The sequence below is a fragment of the Hoplias malabaricus genome, chromosome 3 (genome assembly GCF_029633855.1).
Source record: "Hoplias malabaricus isolate fHopMal1 chromosome 3, fHopMal1.hap1, whole genome shotgun sequence".
Lineage (NCBI taxonomy): Eukaryota > Metazoa > Chordata > Actinopteri > Characiformes > Erythrinidae > Hoplias > Hoplias malabaricus.
In genome coordinates, this window is record NC_089802.1 from 21,167,210 (window position 1) to 21,186,380 (window position 19,171).

At 38.3% G+C, this 19,171-nt stretch overlaps 1 protein-coding gene across 2 annotated transcripts in view; it reads left to right on the plus strand.

The window, feature by feature from the left end:
* rnls (renalase, FAD-dependent amine oxidase) overlaps nt 1-18,602 on the plus strand; it is a 106,585-nt gene extending 87,983 nt beyond the window's left edge. For both annotated transcript variants that reach the window (XM_066665876.1, XM_066665877.1), the window contains exon 7: nt 17,666-18,602. In XM_066665876.1, coding sequence (XP_066521973.1) covers nt 17,666-17,863 — 198 coding nt within the window. In that variant the 3' untranslated portion in view covers nt 17,864-18,602. The remainder of the gene's footprint in view (nt 1-17,665) is intronic.
* Nucleotides 18,603-19,171: the final 569 nt, after the last annotated feature.

Here is a 19,171-nt window from a genome sequence, read left to right on the forward strand (position 1 = left end):
ACACACTCTATCAGATTAATTCATTTTTGGCAAATAAACCCATATACAGTAAGAAAATTCAAAAATCACAGCTGACTGGGTCCAGTGAAGAGTAGGAGACAGAGTAGGGTGACAGCTTAGTTTTCTTTTGTATGTTTTAGGCAGATGCTTAAACCATGTGACAGTGTTCAGATTTGTTCAGGCACAGCCTGCTGTGCTGATGGTGCATTAGAGGTTTGGGCGTAGGCTGAACAAGTTATGTTAGGTGCATCACACTGTAGAGTAATGTGTTTAAATGTGTGACAGAGAGCGAGAGAGAGAGTCATGCAGAGAGCTGGTTAAGCACGTAGTGCCACACCCATGGCTCTAAAGGAAGTGTGCACATTCTGTCTCTTGGGAGTGGAGTCATCCTCTACGCAAACACACACACACACATATCAATTAACATCTGTAAGCCTTACACACCACGTACTTCCCTCTGACTGCAGTCAAAGAGCAGTGTTTTTTTCTTTTTGTTTTATTTTAATACTGAAGCAAGTTTTCATTTCCTTGTTTCTTCACCAGCTCAGTGGGGGGGGGGAGGTAACCTTTGGTGTGTAGGCCCTGCTTTCAAAGTGTTAGAATATCTATACGTGTCATTAGAATGGTATGTCACTGTGCTACTGCATATTGTCAAAACTGATTGGCTGAAATTTCTATAATTAGAGCAACCACTGGGGCCCGGCTCTTCCTTCTGGTTTCTTATACCATATGACGCACTGTTATCAATGTATTTGCTTACAGTCAAAACATTAATACATTTATTTCATACAATCCACAGCTTTTAAAGCTACTGCTAATCCCATTTCCAGAAAAGTTAGCACTTTGAAATTTCTCTGAAATGTAAAGTGCATTACAAATAAATGTATTGAGAAAAGTTAGAACAATTTGCCTAATGTAAATAAAATAGTGTCATTTGAAAGGTACATCTACACTTGTGGAGAAATGCTGTTCTCTCTGGTTGGTTTACGTTCAGAAGCTCTGCATCTTTTAAGGTGGAAAAATATGTTTGAGGAAAAAATCAACTATTGTTCTTATTTTTGAAATATTCATCAACCACGTACAGGGTCAAATGTATCTCTGTGTGACGTCAGCGCCAGGCCAGAGCATGCTGGTGTCCATCTGGTGACTGCCGCTTCTGCCCGTGTTTGTTTGTTTTTTGTTCAGTTTTTGTGATTCATTTATGGCTGTCTGTCTGTGTGGGTACCTAAATAGGCTAGTTTCTCTATTGTTGCCCAGAGGTTAGCTGTTTGCTATCTTTGATGCTAACATCTCCCACCTCCATTGCTAATGTTCAGCTGCCGTCCTGTCTTTGCCGTTTCTCTCAATTGGGACTGTAGATTGGAGAAGAATGCTGCCATTGCCTGATGTGGCTGATGTTGACTGAGGGAGTTTGTCCTGTTTTGCTGCTACTCAAAACAAGGCGACTGGCCTATTTTATAGTGCCTGCACTCTACCTAAAAACTAGTGCAAATTCAGAACTCATTTTATGGCTGATGTTGACTGAGGGAGTTTGTTCTGTTTTGCTGCTGCTCAAAACAAGAAGGCGGGCCTATTCTATAGTGCCTGCACTCTACCTAAAAAACTAGTGCAAATTCAAAACTAGTTTTATCCTGTGTTTTCAGACATTGGACACCCACAGAAAAACACACTGGGTTAATTTCACTGTTTGTGGGTCCCCAAATTAATTTGCTAATGCACTGACAAAAAATGTTGTTACATAATTTGTCCTATTTAAGGTAAAGATAAAAATGCAAATTTTCAGTTACCTCAGCTACAGTGATTAGGGCTTTTTTTAAACCACTAAAATAGTGTGTTCAATAGTACTTTGCTGATACACATAATAAAATCATTAAATTATGTTGGATGTTTTGTTCCTCTCTATGAGTGATCTGTATGATTCTGTATGAGTAAAACTAGTGTTAAAGTTAAAGTTAAAACTGAGCTTGATATTTTCTGTTCTCTCACAGTGCTTGTTGTTTTCTGGGTACTTTTATTAATCACAAACATGCCCCATATTGTTTAAAATAAAAAACTCATAATTTTAAAAAAGAATATGTACATTTTGTGCTTTTTGCTCCTGGGTCTCCCCTTATCATAATTCATTTTGCCAGCACTGTACTGAAATTAGTGAAGAAGGGGAAGGGTGGTGGTTTCCCACCCTCCTCTAAAAGCAACATAATGCAGTTTCTGCAGTGCTGAGCCCAGATTAGTAATGGCAGTGAAGCATCACAATGATTGTGGAGCTGTAATTTCAAGGTAAAATGTTACGTAGGGTTCCTTTAAAGTCATTATCACACTTTTCATGACAATTGACAAACTGATATGGCATATGTCATACTGCACAGGTCACTAAAAAAATACGTCAAATTAAAAAATCTTTTTCTGGATTTCATTCCACCTACCAGGAATCTGGCAGTTGAAGCAAAACTTTGGGAAGGATTTTTACTTTCTGAACCTAAACATGCCCCCTCTGGCATAATGTAAGCTCTAAAAATATATAAAATATAAGCGTATTTAACGAGTAAATTTATTAACTTTTTAAAAAAAATAAACTAATGCCAATTTTAAGCCTGGAATATGTTTGTGCTTTTGTGTAATTGTACATATAACAATGCCAGAAAAGCATATAAGGGATATGTCTATGAAATTCCTTAACATAATGCAATTTGAGCCAATGCTTTGTTCAGTGGTAATTAGTTAGTAGCTTCCATTACTGAAAACTGCATTACCTGGCTAGAACAGTTAGCATGACAGTGTGCCATTTGGCCAAAGCCTATTCAGCTGAGATTAGCCCAGCTCTCTGTATAATACACCCTCAATAACCTTCCCTGAGTTGTAAATCTGTAACAGCTTTGGACTTTAGACTGGAAAAAAGGGGGCAAAAATCTGGGAAAATGCAGGAGGAAGCCTTGATGTTGAGTTTGGGTCTGTGTTGCGGGAGGGAGCTTAGAATAGAGAGGGAGACAGAAAGAGAGATGTGCCTGGGAGGCACTGCCAATCATGCATGAGGATCCTGTATGTCTGTCTGGCTTTGTTTTGACTGGTCGCATATATTTCCCGTCAAACCCCTCTGCTGTACCTCCCCAGTGTCTCGGTGTCCTCCAGGAGCTAGTGAGCGATTAGCTGTATCATTCATTGTGGATGTCTATAGAAGCCCGTGTGACAATGAAGCTCTGAACATTATTATACCGACATCCTTGACTGTGTGCAGCAGTAATCCACACGCCAGAGGGAAGAGATGCAGATAGTGTATGAAATCCTCCTGCTCTCAGACAGCCTGAACTAACCTGAACCCTGCTCTGGATTTATTTACTTGTTTTTCAGCTTGTTGATGTGCGAAACAACCTTCAGTCTCAACATCAGATTGAATCTGTAAATTACCTCCAGACAGCTTGTTCACAAAATTCCACTGAGTTGTCTTCTTCAGCATTTCGCATCTAGTGAAATGTATGCATTAGAAACAACGTTCACGATAGCAATCAGAAAACATTTTTTATAAAATTCAGAAGATGTGTCTTTACCATTTGCTAGATCTCCAGTCTGTCCGCCTGCTTGAATCTGCTCTAATGTATTTACAAAGCCCCAGTGTTTGTACATGGTGTCTTGGTCCAGTATGCTAGTCTTTCTCTCTCTTTTCTCACAGCAGTGAAAAGGTAGCTGGAGTTTTTCAGACAACAGAGTACTCCAAACATTGAAAAGCAAAAACCGAGATGGATGAGGATAATCTTCTATTCCTGTTCATTCTCAGCGCTGCAGTGACACTGACGTGGTTGTGGTGGTGTGTTAGTGTGTGTATGAGTGGATCAGACACAGCAGTGCTGCCCGAGTTCCCTGTCCACTCTGTTAGACAAACCTACATCAGAAAAACAGAAAACGATCCATTTTCCCTATTTTGATTAATATAAATATCATTGATTTAAGACACATATCTCGTATCGTCCTGTTAGGTATGAAGAAACAAAACAGCAATTCATAGTAAACTAAAATCAAAAAATATCTGATTCTAATATTCCCTGTATTTTGATGCGTTGTAAGAAAAACAATAAAATATACATTCTTTTGTACTGTTGATAACATACAATATAAGGAAATGGGTCATTCTGCTGGATTAGAAATGGGAAAACAATTAACAAAAGGTAAACATAGTGTTGCCAACATTCTATGACATTTTGACTAAACATATGGAATGAGGACGAGACTGTCTTTTAGACTATTAGATCAATAAGATTCTTTCACTTCAGATCTTATTGTAATTACTGAACAATTTAAAATAATAGTTATTATAAACTGGAAATACAATATTTGCAAAATACATGGACAAATTGCTTTGCCATTGTTCAAAATAACTATTAACAGGCCTCAGATACTGAGAGTCCTGATGGCAGTTGGCTTAATAAATTTCTGACAACAAATATGTTTTATCAGTTTTACTACAGTCAAAAAGGATATACAAGTGCATTCTGGTCCCACCAGCCTCTGCTGAAGACATTATTACCTGTGAACAGTTATGATTTTTGTAAGCTTCTCTAGAATGGTACATTTCACGTTAGTGTTTAATTTTAAAACATTAAATTATGTAAAAATGTTAATAAAAGAAAATAAAATATAGTATAAATTCCCTTACAGCGTTATTGTTGAGCTGAGTCAATGAGCCAGAATTTGTGGCTGAATATACCAAAAAACATCATAAACCCACCAGCCTCAGTAGGAAAGCACTGGCCAACCCAAAATGGTCAAACTTCAACCTCCATTTTTTCCCCCTCAGGAACATTCTACGACACTCTGACCAGTGAAAGCAGTTTTACAGGACGAAGAGGACTTCACTCTGTCCACCTCAGAACAACCGCCTCATTGTGTGATGTGTGCAGTTGGCCAGCCTCGTATAAACTCTATTTATTTCAGGGCCTTCCTGCGTGCACACTATATCCTGACTGTGTATATTTAGAGAGGAAATGCATAGGAGCTCTGCTCATGTCTCCCACTCCTGATGAGACCATGACATTGCTCCAGAGGCAATGGGAGGGGGTCTCGTTCCTCTACTGCCCGAACTGCCCCAACCCCACTCCCACCAGAACACTGCTGAGTCATCAACACAGTGTCATCATCCTTTATTCAGGTTCATGTCCTTATTAGGGAGTAATGGTCAAAGCTGGTATGACAATTAATAGATTTAACAAAAAATTGGCTGATTCATCTACCCCATTTTCTTATGTCATTGTATATATTTAAGTTTTTCCTACAATATAAATATAAGTTGGTGCACATTCCTTTTAATTAGTGAATGTGTCACTATAGACATAGACGTTCAAATGTACAAACACAGTGTGTACAATCTCCAACGAACATCATGAAATGTAATGGAATGCTTGGGAGCATAAGCACAAGAGCTTAAGTTAATCATGCTCAATGCTTGGTGTGGAGGGGTATAAAGCCACACAGCTTTGAGCTGTGACAAGCGAACTGCATTCTGTGATGTATATAGAGCTTCATTCTGTATTTTCTTCAATGCCTAACTTGTTTGTGGCTTAATGTCATTAAATCCGCACAGTAGGGGTGGGTCAATATGGCCCTAAAGTAATAATCACGATATTTCAAGGTTTATTTGTGATAAAACTATTCTTGTTGATAAATCAAACATAGAAAAATGTTTTATTTTTCTCAAGAACATACTATTACAACAAAACATATGTTACATTTTTATTTTGTATAAATATCAAACACCAAAAACAAAATCTAAACATTTGTTCATATTGTAAAAACAGTAACTTAACAAGATTCTGATTGTATAAAATAGTGTAATAAATCTACCACAAAACTTAAATGCAGAAACTTTAATGCATGCATATTATCAATCATATAACATAAAAAATTATAAGAAAAATAGCCTTAAAGCTTCATGGAAAATAACAAAACCAATACAAGATAGATGCTATGCTGAGTCTGTGTAGTCCAGGGATGCACAATAAGTCGATTGCAATCGACCAGATGTTCGCACTGTTCAACATAATCAATCATACCTCATTTAAATAATGTAAATCAGTTTTTCCACATGAAAATAATGGAAAATAAAGTCCAAATGTCTGTAAATGCTTACTGATGGTTACTCAGGAACTCAATTGATCCAGTAAAAAGAAACAAAGGAAACAAAAAGTCAACGTTTTCTTTCCCAATTTGTTAAATTTAGCCACTTGGTTAAGAGCCCCCCTGCATCGTCGATATGGTGAGGGCCCTGTTAATGCATGTTTAGTGCCACCAGTTCCATGTGATCTTTATGTGCTACATCACCAACAACTACAGTAACATCTCTACAGGTGTAAATGTGAATTAGCATTTTCCGACTGGCCACTGCGCCACCCATGCAACACCACCACCACTCTCAAACAGAGAGTCTTTATAGGTCACAATGACCTTTCCCTTTGGAATATGAAGCCCTCAAGCCAAAAAAAGAGTGGGCACTCCAGGTGTAGCCTGGCTGCTTGCGTTAGAGTTTACTTTGTGTGTTGTGCTCTCCTCGCAGCATGTCATTTTAGCAGTTTGATTTTCTTCATACTAAAACTATGTGCTTCTTTTGTGTGTTTCCAACTTTTGTGTGTTTCCAACTTTTGATGTTAACGGCTTCTTTCATATTTTATATTACCATGGATTGATGTGCATCTGATATTATGTAATGAAGCCTTATCCACACTAATGAAGTTACTTCCCTTTTTGGAACAATTTGTGACATCATTATGTAAACAAGTTGCAATATCAGTATTATCACAATATGTTTTTTTAAAATATAGTTTTAAATATCATATCAATATTATTGTGAATGATACGATACGTCACAAAGCTTTGGAAAAAGTACAAATTGCAAATTGTAAGCATATCTTTAGTAAGCATATACATATATATATCAGTGGCAGATGATGGTCTTTCAAGGAGCGGAAGCTCAATTTCGGCCTACATCATAAAATGTGTCGATTTATTTATACGTAAATTCTACCCTCCGTTGCTTTTTAAGAAAATGATCTGTGACCCTGTCCTACCAACAAGGCGTCTTTTCCAGGGACTTGACTAGCTGATTCACTCATTTCGCTGTCAATCAAAAAGGGATTCAGCCTCAGAGAGATCATCCAATCATCATGCAGAAGCTGAGCGTCCGGGCCAGCCGAGGCCAGCCCACTGCCCCATAGACTCCCAGAGACGCTGAGCGTCCGATGGGCGGGACAAAGCCCAGCATTTATCCAATCACGCGTCTCGATTCGCTGCACTTCGCTGCTTCGCTATTAAATTCGTCCACACCGTTTAAAGCACTGTGAAGGGAATGATTGAGAGGAAAGCCGCGTCTTTATCAGTCATAAGAAGCTGATTCTGAACAAAAGTTGAGCGCGTTGTGTGTGTGTGTGTGTGTGTAAATAGTTATATATAACTATTTAGTCCCCCTATGAGTGAATGATACACTACATACATATTGGCTCAATGTTACTATTAATAAGTAATTTTTAATTAATTTTTTGCTGATTTTAGCACACTGTTAATGCTTTAGTCAGTGCAGCAGGCCTCTGCCCTCACCTGCTTGTTGTGGAGGGATAAGTTTGACTCTCCCAATTGAGGTCTGAGGTTCTTCTATCTAGTACATTACCTCAGCTCTACTAGACTTATTTACAGAGCAGACAGAGCACTCCAAAAGTTCATGTACATGCTACTGACGTCCACATGATGCACGAAGACTTGTGACTTCGTTACATCTTCAAAGCGGCATGTACACTCTGAGCACTCTCTGAGAAGCAGTGCTGATGAGGAGCAGCTTCTTCATCACAAACAGCGATTTAAGAAGTGCATATACGTGCAGACAGGCAATAAAACCTAATGGCGATGGTCTCATGACATCAATCATTCTGTCGAGCAACTTTTACTTAGATTCAACCTTTGCTGTTCATTTTATCCCGTTAATTAACTATAAATGTGACTCCATTCACTTTTAAAGACGTTAGGCAAGTAACTGGCAGGTAACTGCTCACTGGCAAGAAACAGTGCTGTATTCAGTCATGCATTTATATTCTAATATTGTGTTTTGTTCTTTAGAATGCATTTGCAAGGTGTTGCCCTTAATGACAAATATTTTGGTCACATCAACCAAAAGGCAGATCTGTTTGTTTACGTTCAGAAGCTCTGCATCTTTTAAAAGAAGAAGAAGAAACACCTTTAATAATCCCCTTAGGGAAATTGATTGCCAAACGTTATTGGTACATGGCTGAAGTTGAACTTATCTGTAAGGTTTTTTTCGCTATTTGAATTACCACAGAAATTAATTTGTAACTCGAGTGGTATAGTATTGTAGCTCTTTCTGTCTGTTTACATTCTTGTAGTTGGCACTCTTCCAAATTTAGAGTCAGTTCCATCTAGAGCAAAAATAAGTCAATATTACCCATGTATAGAGCAGGAATAGAGCAATATCCTCTACTTGGTTCACGTTTTTCAATGTTTTAAGGTCTATTATTTGTCTAAAAACCTTGTGTTTGCTTGTGAATGCTGTTTTCTGTTGTGAACAGAAAGTAATTTTTTTTAATTAAAATCATGAACATCACCTGACTTGTAATCCTTTTGCATGAGGAGGTAATGTAATTTTAACACAATATTTATTTACTATTTATTACAGATTCACACAAGATTAAAAAATATAATATAATATAATATAATATAATATAATATAATATAATATAATATAATATAATATAATATAATATAATATAATATAATATAATATAATATAAATGACAGCGATAGGAGTGGCTTCTCAATTTAATAATAACATTTTAATCAGAGATCTTCAAATCCAGATCTTGTGTCCAGGTTCCAGTGCGGGATTTTAAATGGGCCTTTTGGATATAGTGTCCACCAATTAAAAATCCCAATTAAAAGCCAATTAAAAATCCAGACCTGGAACAAGGTTCAAAAATCTGCATTTAATAATCTCTGCATTAAATAACCAGACTACATGTGGTGCATTTGAAACATATGAGTAGAGTATCCCACTTCTTGTAAAAGTAATCTATTCCAAATAGGTTTTTAGCCTTAAAATCTTAGGGCCTATTACTTTGTATAGCCCCCATACAGGTGAAATTCATGATATGAATCAAAAAACACATTTTATAAAATTCAGTGGGTGTTTCCTCACTATTTGTTGGCTCTCCAGTCTATCTGCATGCTGGGAACTGATCTAATGTGTTGGGGCGAGCCCACCAGGAACCTATAGGGAATTAACTGAAGCCTTAACATGAGTCAGTGAGAGGGGTCAAGTGTGAATTTCTACCATTTTTCCTACCGAAAATGGCAGAATTGTATGGTTCAAAACTTAACACTGATTGGACTGTGATACTCAGAGGTGGGAAAATTGTCTGGTAGAGTTTGGTTAATACAGAACTTTGCTTAATATTGTGGTAGAATTAAATAATAAAATGTCCCCCATTTCCTTTTTGGCGGTGCGTTGCCTCATTGCCCTAGTCAACAAACCACCCATTGTCATGAAACCTTCAGACCTTCCAACTGACATCCTGAAAAATGGCACTTCATATTGTCTGGATTGAATGCTCATAGATCTGTGGACTAATATGAGATATATTGTTCAGCTGTCTATGGTCATATCTCTGAATGGGTCACCAACATACTGAACGTCCACTGGTACAGGTCACTGTGAGGCAGCAGCTGCCTCTGGGAGAAAATTCCTCTAAAGCCAGTATAATGTTAGCAAAGGGCTCTGTGGTCAGTGGAGCCTTGCTGGAGTGAGATAGATGACCTGTCTGACTTGGCTTTTTAACAATTCTGACCCCAGACCCTGGAACCCCTCTGGTTGTCCAACCTCCTCTATGGACAGGGCCAGATGAACGCAGACACACAGCTCAGTCTACAGGCTTCCCCTGGAAGTCCACAGCCTTTTAGCACCAGCAGAACAGCATACTGGCCCCTGTACCTTTACTCTGAGAATCCGCTCTAAGAACACTACAGAAGCAGGAAATACATATTTCCTACTCAGCTTTGTCTGCCTTTCCTTTTTGGTTCTTCTCTCTCTTTGCTAAATAGAAGAATGAAGAGCAGAATAAAAAGTCATAATTTGTATGTGTGTCTTTTTTATTTGGGCAATAATGTGGAATTTGTAGCGGTGGGAATGTGGGAGGTTCCCCTATACCTTTATCTATATTCAAGCCTGACAAGCACTGCTCTGTTCCTGTTGTCTTCCCATTAATTTTCCGTTTCTTAAGGATATTTGGATTTAGTAATATGTGACCAAACAGTCCAAATTCTATAACTGAACTTTACATTTTTAAATAATGGACCTACATTTTATTTTATTTAATATTGTCCCTTCAAAAGACTGTAGCTTTTAATAAAGAATTTTTTATTGATATTAAATACAGTGAAACCTTGACTTACGAGTAAACCAACTTACGCATTTTCCGAGATACGAGCTACGAGTGAGCGAGCTTACGCCAGCCACCATATATATAGTAATTTATTGTACATATTTCTGCATAAATAAGATGTAATCTACTTTCTTAAATCAACATTAGCAACGCTGTGTTTACATTGCTAAATAAAACCACTAATATGTCACTAGCCTCAGTAAAATTTGTGGCCAAATGTGGTAAAATATTAATTCGTGTTTATGTATTTGTTTTTTAAAATTCAATGGGATAACATGTTTTAAGGTGTTATTTTTTGACAGCACTAATTTAATACTTTGTATTATGAATAATATACATGGTTCCTAATATTTTTAGGATCATATATATCTGTTCATCATTTTGAAATTTCTTCAAGGTGTTCATTTCTTACAGCTTTTTAAAAACGATTCAAACTGTATGAAGTTGTAAAATAGCATCTGTAGACGTGCATGGGCTCTGACTGGAGTCCGGGGTGAACTTTGGAACAGATCTGGCCCTCTGCCCCACTGTGGAAATGCTCTGTAGATCGAGGGCCTGGACTGTGGAACTTTAACCTGGGGACTACAGTTACACTCACACACAATCTTTCACTGCCTTAGTGCTCCACTCTGTAGCTTCTCACTATTTGGTCAATCTGTTAAAATGTTCTCTCTCATCTCTAGGTCTGTCTAACTGTGGTCCCCAAACACTCCACCCACACCTCTCTTACAGCACAGCTGTCTTGCATTTGGATTAAGCCAGGAACAATGCAGGAAGTGGAAATTAAACAAGAACTGAAGGGGAAACAATCCTTTGGTCCTGTAAGGTATCAATGTTGTATTAACCTGAGCTAGATCTGTCACTCTATAGCGAGTGGCCCAAAAGATGATCCAGCTCAAGCTAAACATCAAAACTAAGTTGAACATTTTTGGGTTTCACATTCTAATAAAGCCCCTAAACCAGAGCCATTTTAACGCTGAGCTTTGCTTCCTGTTTACATAGTTATGGCTCGGTTAATCATTCTGACATTAATCCTGCAGGTCTAGAATGAGGCTGAGAGGTTGCCACTTTGCCAAATGAATTACTCGAGATTAGAGGCTTCCTCATTTTGTCAGACCGTCATGTGTGAGGAAGGACATTTTGTCACACTGAGCCAATGCAGGCTGTATGCAAACTCTAATATTACACACAGAGTTTTCATCAGTGAAGCTCACACCCACTACCATGGATGGTCTTCAAATGTTGCTGGTATGAAATGGCCTTTAAAAGAAAATGTTCCTGATACTAAAGGAAGGAACTAGCAAGCAAAAAGGATAAATGAGCACCAATGTGCAAAGGTCACTTTATCTCAAACACGACTACATAAAAAAAGACCCTGTAGTTATCCAGTTGAAGACTGTGAACCCATGGAAATGGACAGTAATGAGGAACTGGCCTACACATACTGTGAACAATGTACACTGGTAAAACTCCCCACTGGACCTAAAGCAAAACTTTATTGCACCTATTTTTTACTATTATTTTTTTCCCTTGTATTTTCTTATGAATCAAATACACGATTAAAAAAAAAAAAAATATATATATATATATATATATATATATATATATATATATATATATATATATATATATACTTGTATCTCTGTCACCAAGCTCAGTGTCAAGGTTTGGAGATGTACTGAACCATTTTCTACTGGAGGTGCATTCTCTGGATTTATAGGTGCCATACCTTTGAGATGACTTGCATACCTCCAATTTGTTTTTAAAATCTCCTTTTAAAAACACTGACCAAAACAATGGGATTGTTTGCAGCAGCAGCATGTGAGTATAACTTCACTTTGCCCACACTTTGTCCGAAGTGTGGACAAGCATGGCATAAATGTTGCCATGTTTACCTTGTAAGTCGAGTATCAGAGAAGGGAATGATGTCACACCCTGACAGCATTTCAGGTCAGAAAGCCCTATGCCCCAGGTTAGCATTGTTAGCTTGGTTAGCATTTTTAGTTATACCACTTGATTAAAGTACATTATGTGATATTTAATGCATCCAAACCATGTAAACAAAAAGAGAGACCTGCTAATAAACTGTATCATAGTATTACTTTTATACACTGTTCACATTTGGGCAGCCATCTTAGATTCTGAACTGGAGTGTTGGTCAGGCTCTGCTGACTTTCCCGACTTGTGGAGGCATTGGAATCTCCACAGAAATTCAGACATCGAAGTTTAAAAAGAGATGCAGCAAAAGTCCCTAAGCACAGGGCTATACTTCAACCCATACCTCAACCCATAAGAGCTACAGATAAACTGTAATGGTGTTTGGGATCCAGTATTAATACCTGATGTCCCTGAACTTTACCTGGCTGAATGCTATAAGATTCTCCCAAAAACGTTTCAGAATCAAATGTAAAGCCTTTTTATGGCAGCAGAAAGGGACAGACTGCTTATTGCTGCTCTGAATTGAGAAGAAATGTTATATAATGTATATAGTGAAAACATATAGGACTTGAGCCGTGAAGCTGTGAGACACGCATTGGTCTAATTCAAGCAACTTTGTTCATTTCGTTTGGCCGTGTATCTGTGAAGAGGAAGGATCTGGGCTCTTTTTTCCCACAGGCCTGTGTGCTCATGAGATATTGGCCAACAGAGCTGCTCCTGTTCTCTTGGCCTCTCCAATGTTACTGCAGGTCGCGGGACCAGACCCACATGAAAGCGATGCGGGGAGGCAGCTGCAGTGGACGCTTTGCAGGTGAATAAATACTGCAGAGTTTGTGTTTGTGTGTGTGTATTTGTGTGTACAGGAGCCCGTTTGATGTCAGAACAGATTGTCGGGAACATAGGGGCTCATGACAGTGACACGCAAGAAACCGCATTGCCTTTCTTTTCCTTTCTAAATGGGGGTGACATGCTCACAACCCCTCCACGCTGCACTGTTTAGAAACACTCTTGACCTTTTAGAAGCAACTGCAAAGCACACCCTTATGCAATACCTGCAAACTATTAGAGCAGTTTGTCTGATATGGAATGACATATTGCCTAGAAGAGAACTGAGCCATGCTTCATGGTCACATTATATTTAGGTACACAGCCCATAAGATTAAAATAGAGCTGGGTGATTGCTATGGCCTATTATTTCCTACAGGTTATTCGTCACCCAAAAAGCTGAGCTTTTAAGCCATAGTTGTGAGAGAAAATCCTAATGGAATTACAGCACTCTGCATGTACACTATCTGGTCAACTGTCAAAACTGCATCCCCAAAGTGTGTGTGTGTGTGTTATATATATATATACATACTATACACACACACACACACACACACATATATATATATATATATATATATACAGTACTGTACATATTTACAGTAGATTTTGGAACATTACTGAGGTGAGGAACTCATCCAACACTAACCTAAGGTACAGAAATGAGATACATTATTTCAGAGTACACAGTTCCAATCACCACTCAATGGCCTAACCAATGTTTAACATGTTTAATGGATTTAGGTTCATGTGCAGTTAATGCAGAACATCCCATTTCTATTCAAGCTTTTCTGTGGATATTATACAAGCAAATTCACTTAATATATTATATAGACTGGAATGCTGTGGTTATTAATCCCTACAGGCCTGTATGTGTAGAGGCCTAGTTTCTACAATGTAGAAGCATTTGTCTGTTTTTATACAGACATATGACATATAGTGTCAGAAATCAAGTCTGTTTAAGATTAGTTAAAAAACAAACAAACCAAAAAACATGTAATGATCTGGGAAGTGTGCAATGGTTCAGGCAAGCACTCTGAAAGATGATGCCAATGCTAATTGTTCAAAAAAAGTCAGGATTTATTGTTGGGGTTTATTGTCAAATCACTTGAAACTGTATTTAACTTACAAAAGTACAAAGAAATTATGTTTCCATAGACCAACTTGACTGAGCATTTTGTAAATATAAAAAAGTTTCACATTTTTTCCAACACATTCCAAAATAGACGAGACAGGGTAAACTTTATAGAATACTACATTTAAATTTTAATCAAACTGTTTTAAAACATTGCACAATAAACAAGTACATATAATTGAAGTTATACTATAACAGAATTTTGGGAGTTGTGCCACGCCCACGCTCCTCCCCCCAGGCCTATTTATACCCTTCAACCTCACGTAATCTCCGTGACAATCAAGTCGCTCCCACCTCCTCCCCATCTCCTCCCTCTTCTAAAATTAATCTTCTAACGGGGGGGCCTGGTTCTACACACGCTCAAAACCGCGCTGAACTCCATCCCAAATTCCTCTGAGTTCGCCCCCCCGTTCCAAACTATAGGGCGTGGACCATACTAGCAAAAAGGAGAATTTACCAAAGGCTCAGTCTGTGCAAGCAAAGGTGTATTGTGACCAAACCTCATGAGAGGATTTTCAAACAGTTGAAAAAGACGATTTCCCAACAAAAGATTGCAAAGGTTTTGGGTCTTTTAACATCTACTCTACATTATAGTGTGAAAAGATGCAGGAAATCTGGAGAAATGTCAGACCATGTGTGTAACCTTCATCTCTCACCCAGCCTTGCAATGAGAAACTGTCTTGCTACTGTGATAAATATAGCCACATGATATCAGGAAAACTTTGGAAAACAGTTTTCACATAATGCCACTGCTTCAAGAAATGCAAACTAAAACTCTATTAATCAGGAAATCAATAATCAATTCTATGCAGAAATATCATTTAAAATTGTCTTGACCAATGTTCATCAAAAATGTGATGTGTTTAGATAAATCTACATTTCAGCTGGTAACAAACATTTCAGTAAAACAGGTGTTGAGTGTTTTGTGAAACATGAAAGGGACCATCCAGACTGTTATCAGCAAAAGAGGCAATATCATCTGTCATAGTATGGGGTGCATCAGTGGCCACAGCATAGGTTACTTGCATAGGTGCAAAGGTACCATTGATGTGGGGGCATTTATTGGGATTGTAGGGGTTTTAGATAAGGTGCCATGAAGTCAATGTCTTTTCAGGGGAGTCCATGGTTATTTCAGCAAGACAATGTCAGGCCTAATTTTGAACATGCTACAGGAGTTTGGCATCTATAACTGACAGGCATGCCTGCAGGACAAATCTAAATGCCATGGCACATCATGAAGAGGAGAATCCTGTCTGTTACACATGCAAACCCTGAAAAATATTCAGAGAATATTTGTGCAAGATGACAGTGGACAATTCCTTGAATTGCCTGTTCACACATGTAGAATGAATTCTCTGTGAACATATCACCCAGATTTATACTAGGGTAGGGTTGCCACATCTGAGTAGTGGAAAACCAGTATGCCGAGGGGGTGGAGGGATGTTGTAGTACTACTGACGGGGTAAATGTTGGAGACTAACCCTAGCTGTCTAGGGAGCAAGTTTTCACTACATTTTCGAACACAGCCTACATAACAACCAGTCAAATAAAAGCATTCTTCTGCTACAGCAACACAAAGACCAGCATGCTGTGCCTATGTAGGTGTGGGGAAGAGAACACTGATGCAACAGCAGAATATATGGTTATTTAAAGGTGAATGAATATGTGAATGGAAGTGCGTTTTCACAAAAAAACGGGACAGAAAAGTTCTGGGTTACCGTGTATGTCTGAAAGTTGCTTCAGACAACAGCGTCCACAAACTGTTGAGCAGCTGTGCCTTATGTCAAGCACAAAATGGACAAAAATTCCATATTCATAACTTCGTATTGTAAGTTCCACAGTGTGTATTTACATTTATAAAATACTCTCAAGCTGCTCTGTGAAAACAATGGAAATTTTTTCTTTGCGCTTTTTTGTTCGTAAGGTAATACTTCAATAAAATAAACAAACCAAACATTGTCGGTATTGAATTTAAATATAGTAGCAACATATTCAGAACCAGGATTTGTATGTTTGGGGTTAAAGAAAAATGGAAAAATTAAGAAAATTTTGCTTTCTAACTACTGATTCAAATGTGTTTTCAAAACAAAGTGTGTTCACCCAGAATTGGTTAAACTAAAGGCCAGGGTTGGGCAGAGCCTGCACTGTAGGCCAAAGGCGCTTAGAGACAGTGTGCCCTAAATGCCAGGTCAAAGCGAGTGAACTCCAAACCCTATGAACTTCAGCTCTCCCCTGACAATACACACCATCTCCTCATTCCATGTGTGGGGCTCAAAGTTCACTGTGAGTGCAGTGAAAAATAGAGCTAAACACAGCACTCATGCACATTTGAAGACGCATCAAGCGTCTGTATTCAGAACAAGGCTGACGGGATTCTTATACAGACATGAGGGCTATGTTTAAATTCAGACATTCAGATGTAATACGAAGCTCAGAGCGTTCATAGGCAATAGAGCTGTGTTTTGTTCACTCCTTTCCCCAAAGGCCTAGCATAGTTCTACAGTAAAAGGGGAATTAATAAAACAGAAGTGTTCATTTTGCACAACATTTATTGTAACATTTTATTGTGCAATTATGGAGTGTTGCCTCTATGTTGAAGCACAAATCAGTTGCCTTAGTTTGATGTTTAAATAATCATCCAACTTTTTTTCTGAAATGAATGGATTAATAGGTAGTTTTCCTCCTTTGCTTCAGTAACAGCTTCAACTTTTTTTTGGGAATGCTTTAGACACAATTATTGTAAGGAAGCCACAAGAACATCAGTGAGGTCAGGTACTAATGTTGGATAATTAGATTTGCATCCCACCGCCCAGCTCATGCCAAGGATACTAAATGCTGCTTCACCTCTCAAGAGAACTCTCCACAACCCAATGCCTTTTTATACCTTACAGAGTCCACACTTGGGAATGAACCTTTTGATCTTCTGCTCATGTGTGTAATGGCGTATCCTAGACATTCTGACTGGGGTGTCCAAGGTGGACACAAAGTTACTGTGAGGTGGCCTTATCATAACAGCACTTAAAGGGGACATTTACGTTTTTTCACCTCAAATATACCGTTCCACCTTAAAAGACCTGGAGCTTCTGAACATAAACAAATCGCAGACGTTGCCTTTAATTTAAGAGGTCAAAACCTTAATATACCTCATATAACAGAATAAGTAACACTGCTGCTGGGGTTCAGTTCTGTAACTGAGAAAACACCCTATACATACACAATATTGTCTCTTTATATGTTCAGTAAGTTACATCAGCCGTTTTGTTAACAACCAGTAATTGTGAGATCCACTCCCAAAAAAGTATTCAAGTTCTAATATATCCATCCATCCATCTATCGTCTACAGCTTATCCGGGTACGGGTCATGGAGGAAGCAGTCCGAGTAAAGAAACCCAGACATCCATTGCACATGCCCAACATACCTCACCAGGAAGGAGTCCAGGAGGTATCCAGACCAGATGCCCGAACCACCTCAACTGGCTCCTCTCAACATGGAAGAGCAGCGGCTCCACTCCGAGTCTCTCCTGAATGTCCAAGCTCCTAACCCTATCTCTAAGGGAGAGTCCGGACACCCTGCGGAGGAAAGTCATCTCAGCCACTTGTACCCGTGATCTCATTCTTTTTTTTATCACCCAAATCTCATGAGCATAGGTAAGGGTTGGGACATAGATTGAACAGTAAATTGAGAGCTTTGCTTTTCAGCTCAGCTCCCTCTTCACCACAATGGATCGGACCACATTACTGTGGACACAGCACCGATCTGCCTATCAACCTCCCACATCATCTTTCCCTCACTGGACAAGACCCCGAGATACTTGACCTCCTCCACTTGAGGCAGGAGCTTACTTCCAACCTGAAGGGAGCACATTACCCTTTTCCAACAGAGTACCATGGTCTCAGATTTGGTGGTGTTAAGTCTCATCCCTGCCATTTTGCACTTGGTTGCAAACTGGTCCAGCAAGTGCTGGAGGTCCCTGCCTAATGAAGTCAACAGGACCACATCATCTGCAAAACGCAGACATGGGATCCTGAGACCACCAAACCGAACACCTAGTTTCAAATATATTCAATGCAATTAAATAAGGTTGAACAGAAATACAATTAAGAATTTGCTAAAATAACTGATTCTTATATGCTCATAGGGTCACGTTTAACAGTGCAATGCAAGCCTTGTAACATAGTCTTAAGCTTACAACAAATTATATTAAATAATAATATAAGTACAATAGGACTTTTTGTGACATTGTTTTAATTTAAAACATGAGAGCACTGTTTATGGAGTTTCAAGCAAAATAAATATGGGTTCACTCATATTTGTGCTCCGTGAGATCAAACTTCCACTGCTCATAGCAATTTTCCACTGTTCACACTTACATTCCTACACATTAAATTAATCTTACAATGTTGTGGCTTCTAAGCAGTTTTCATTATGGTTGAATGGTCGTGGAGTGTCAGCTACGTTTTGACTAGGAAATTCTAAATAATCTGCTTTGGGGGTAAGCAGTGGATCTGTGGTCATACCTTGGATCTATGTACATATTAAATTTATACAATATATTAACTAATTTTTTTTACTTCATGTGCTGTGGCTTTACAATTACTACAGTTTTTCTGATTAGTAATTTTTTTTATTAGTTCTTCATACTTATTTTTAGAACTGTTGAGGCATTTCCTTTCACTTTCATGGATATTTTGTCTAATTTATTTTTCTGTTTGTTTTTAAATTTGTCAGATTTTCATTCATTACTGACATATTGCATCATTTCCTCCACTAAGCTGGGCTGGTTTAAATGAAAATTCACTTGTGAAATTTTGTGAATTTATTCTGAACCTTCTTAAGACAGAAAGTATC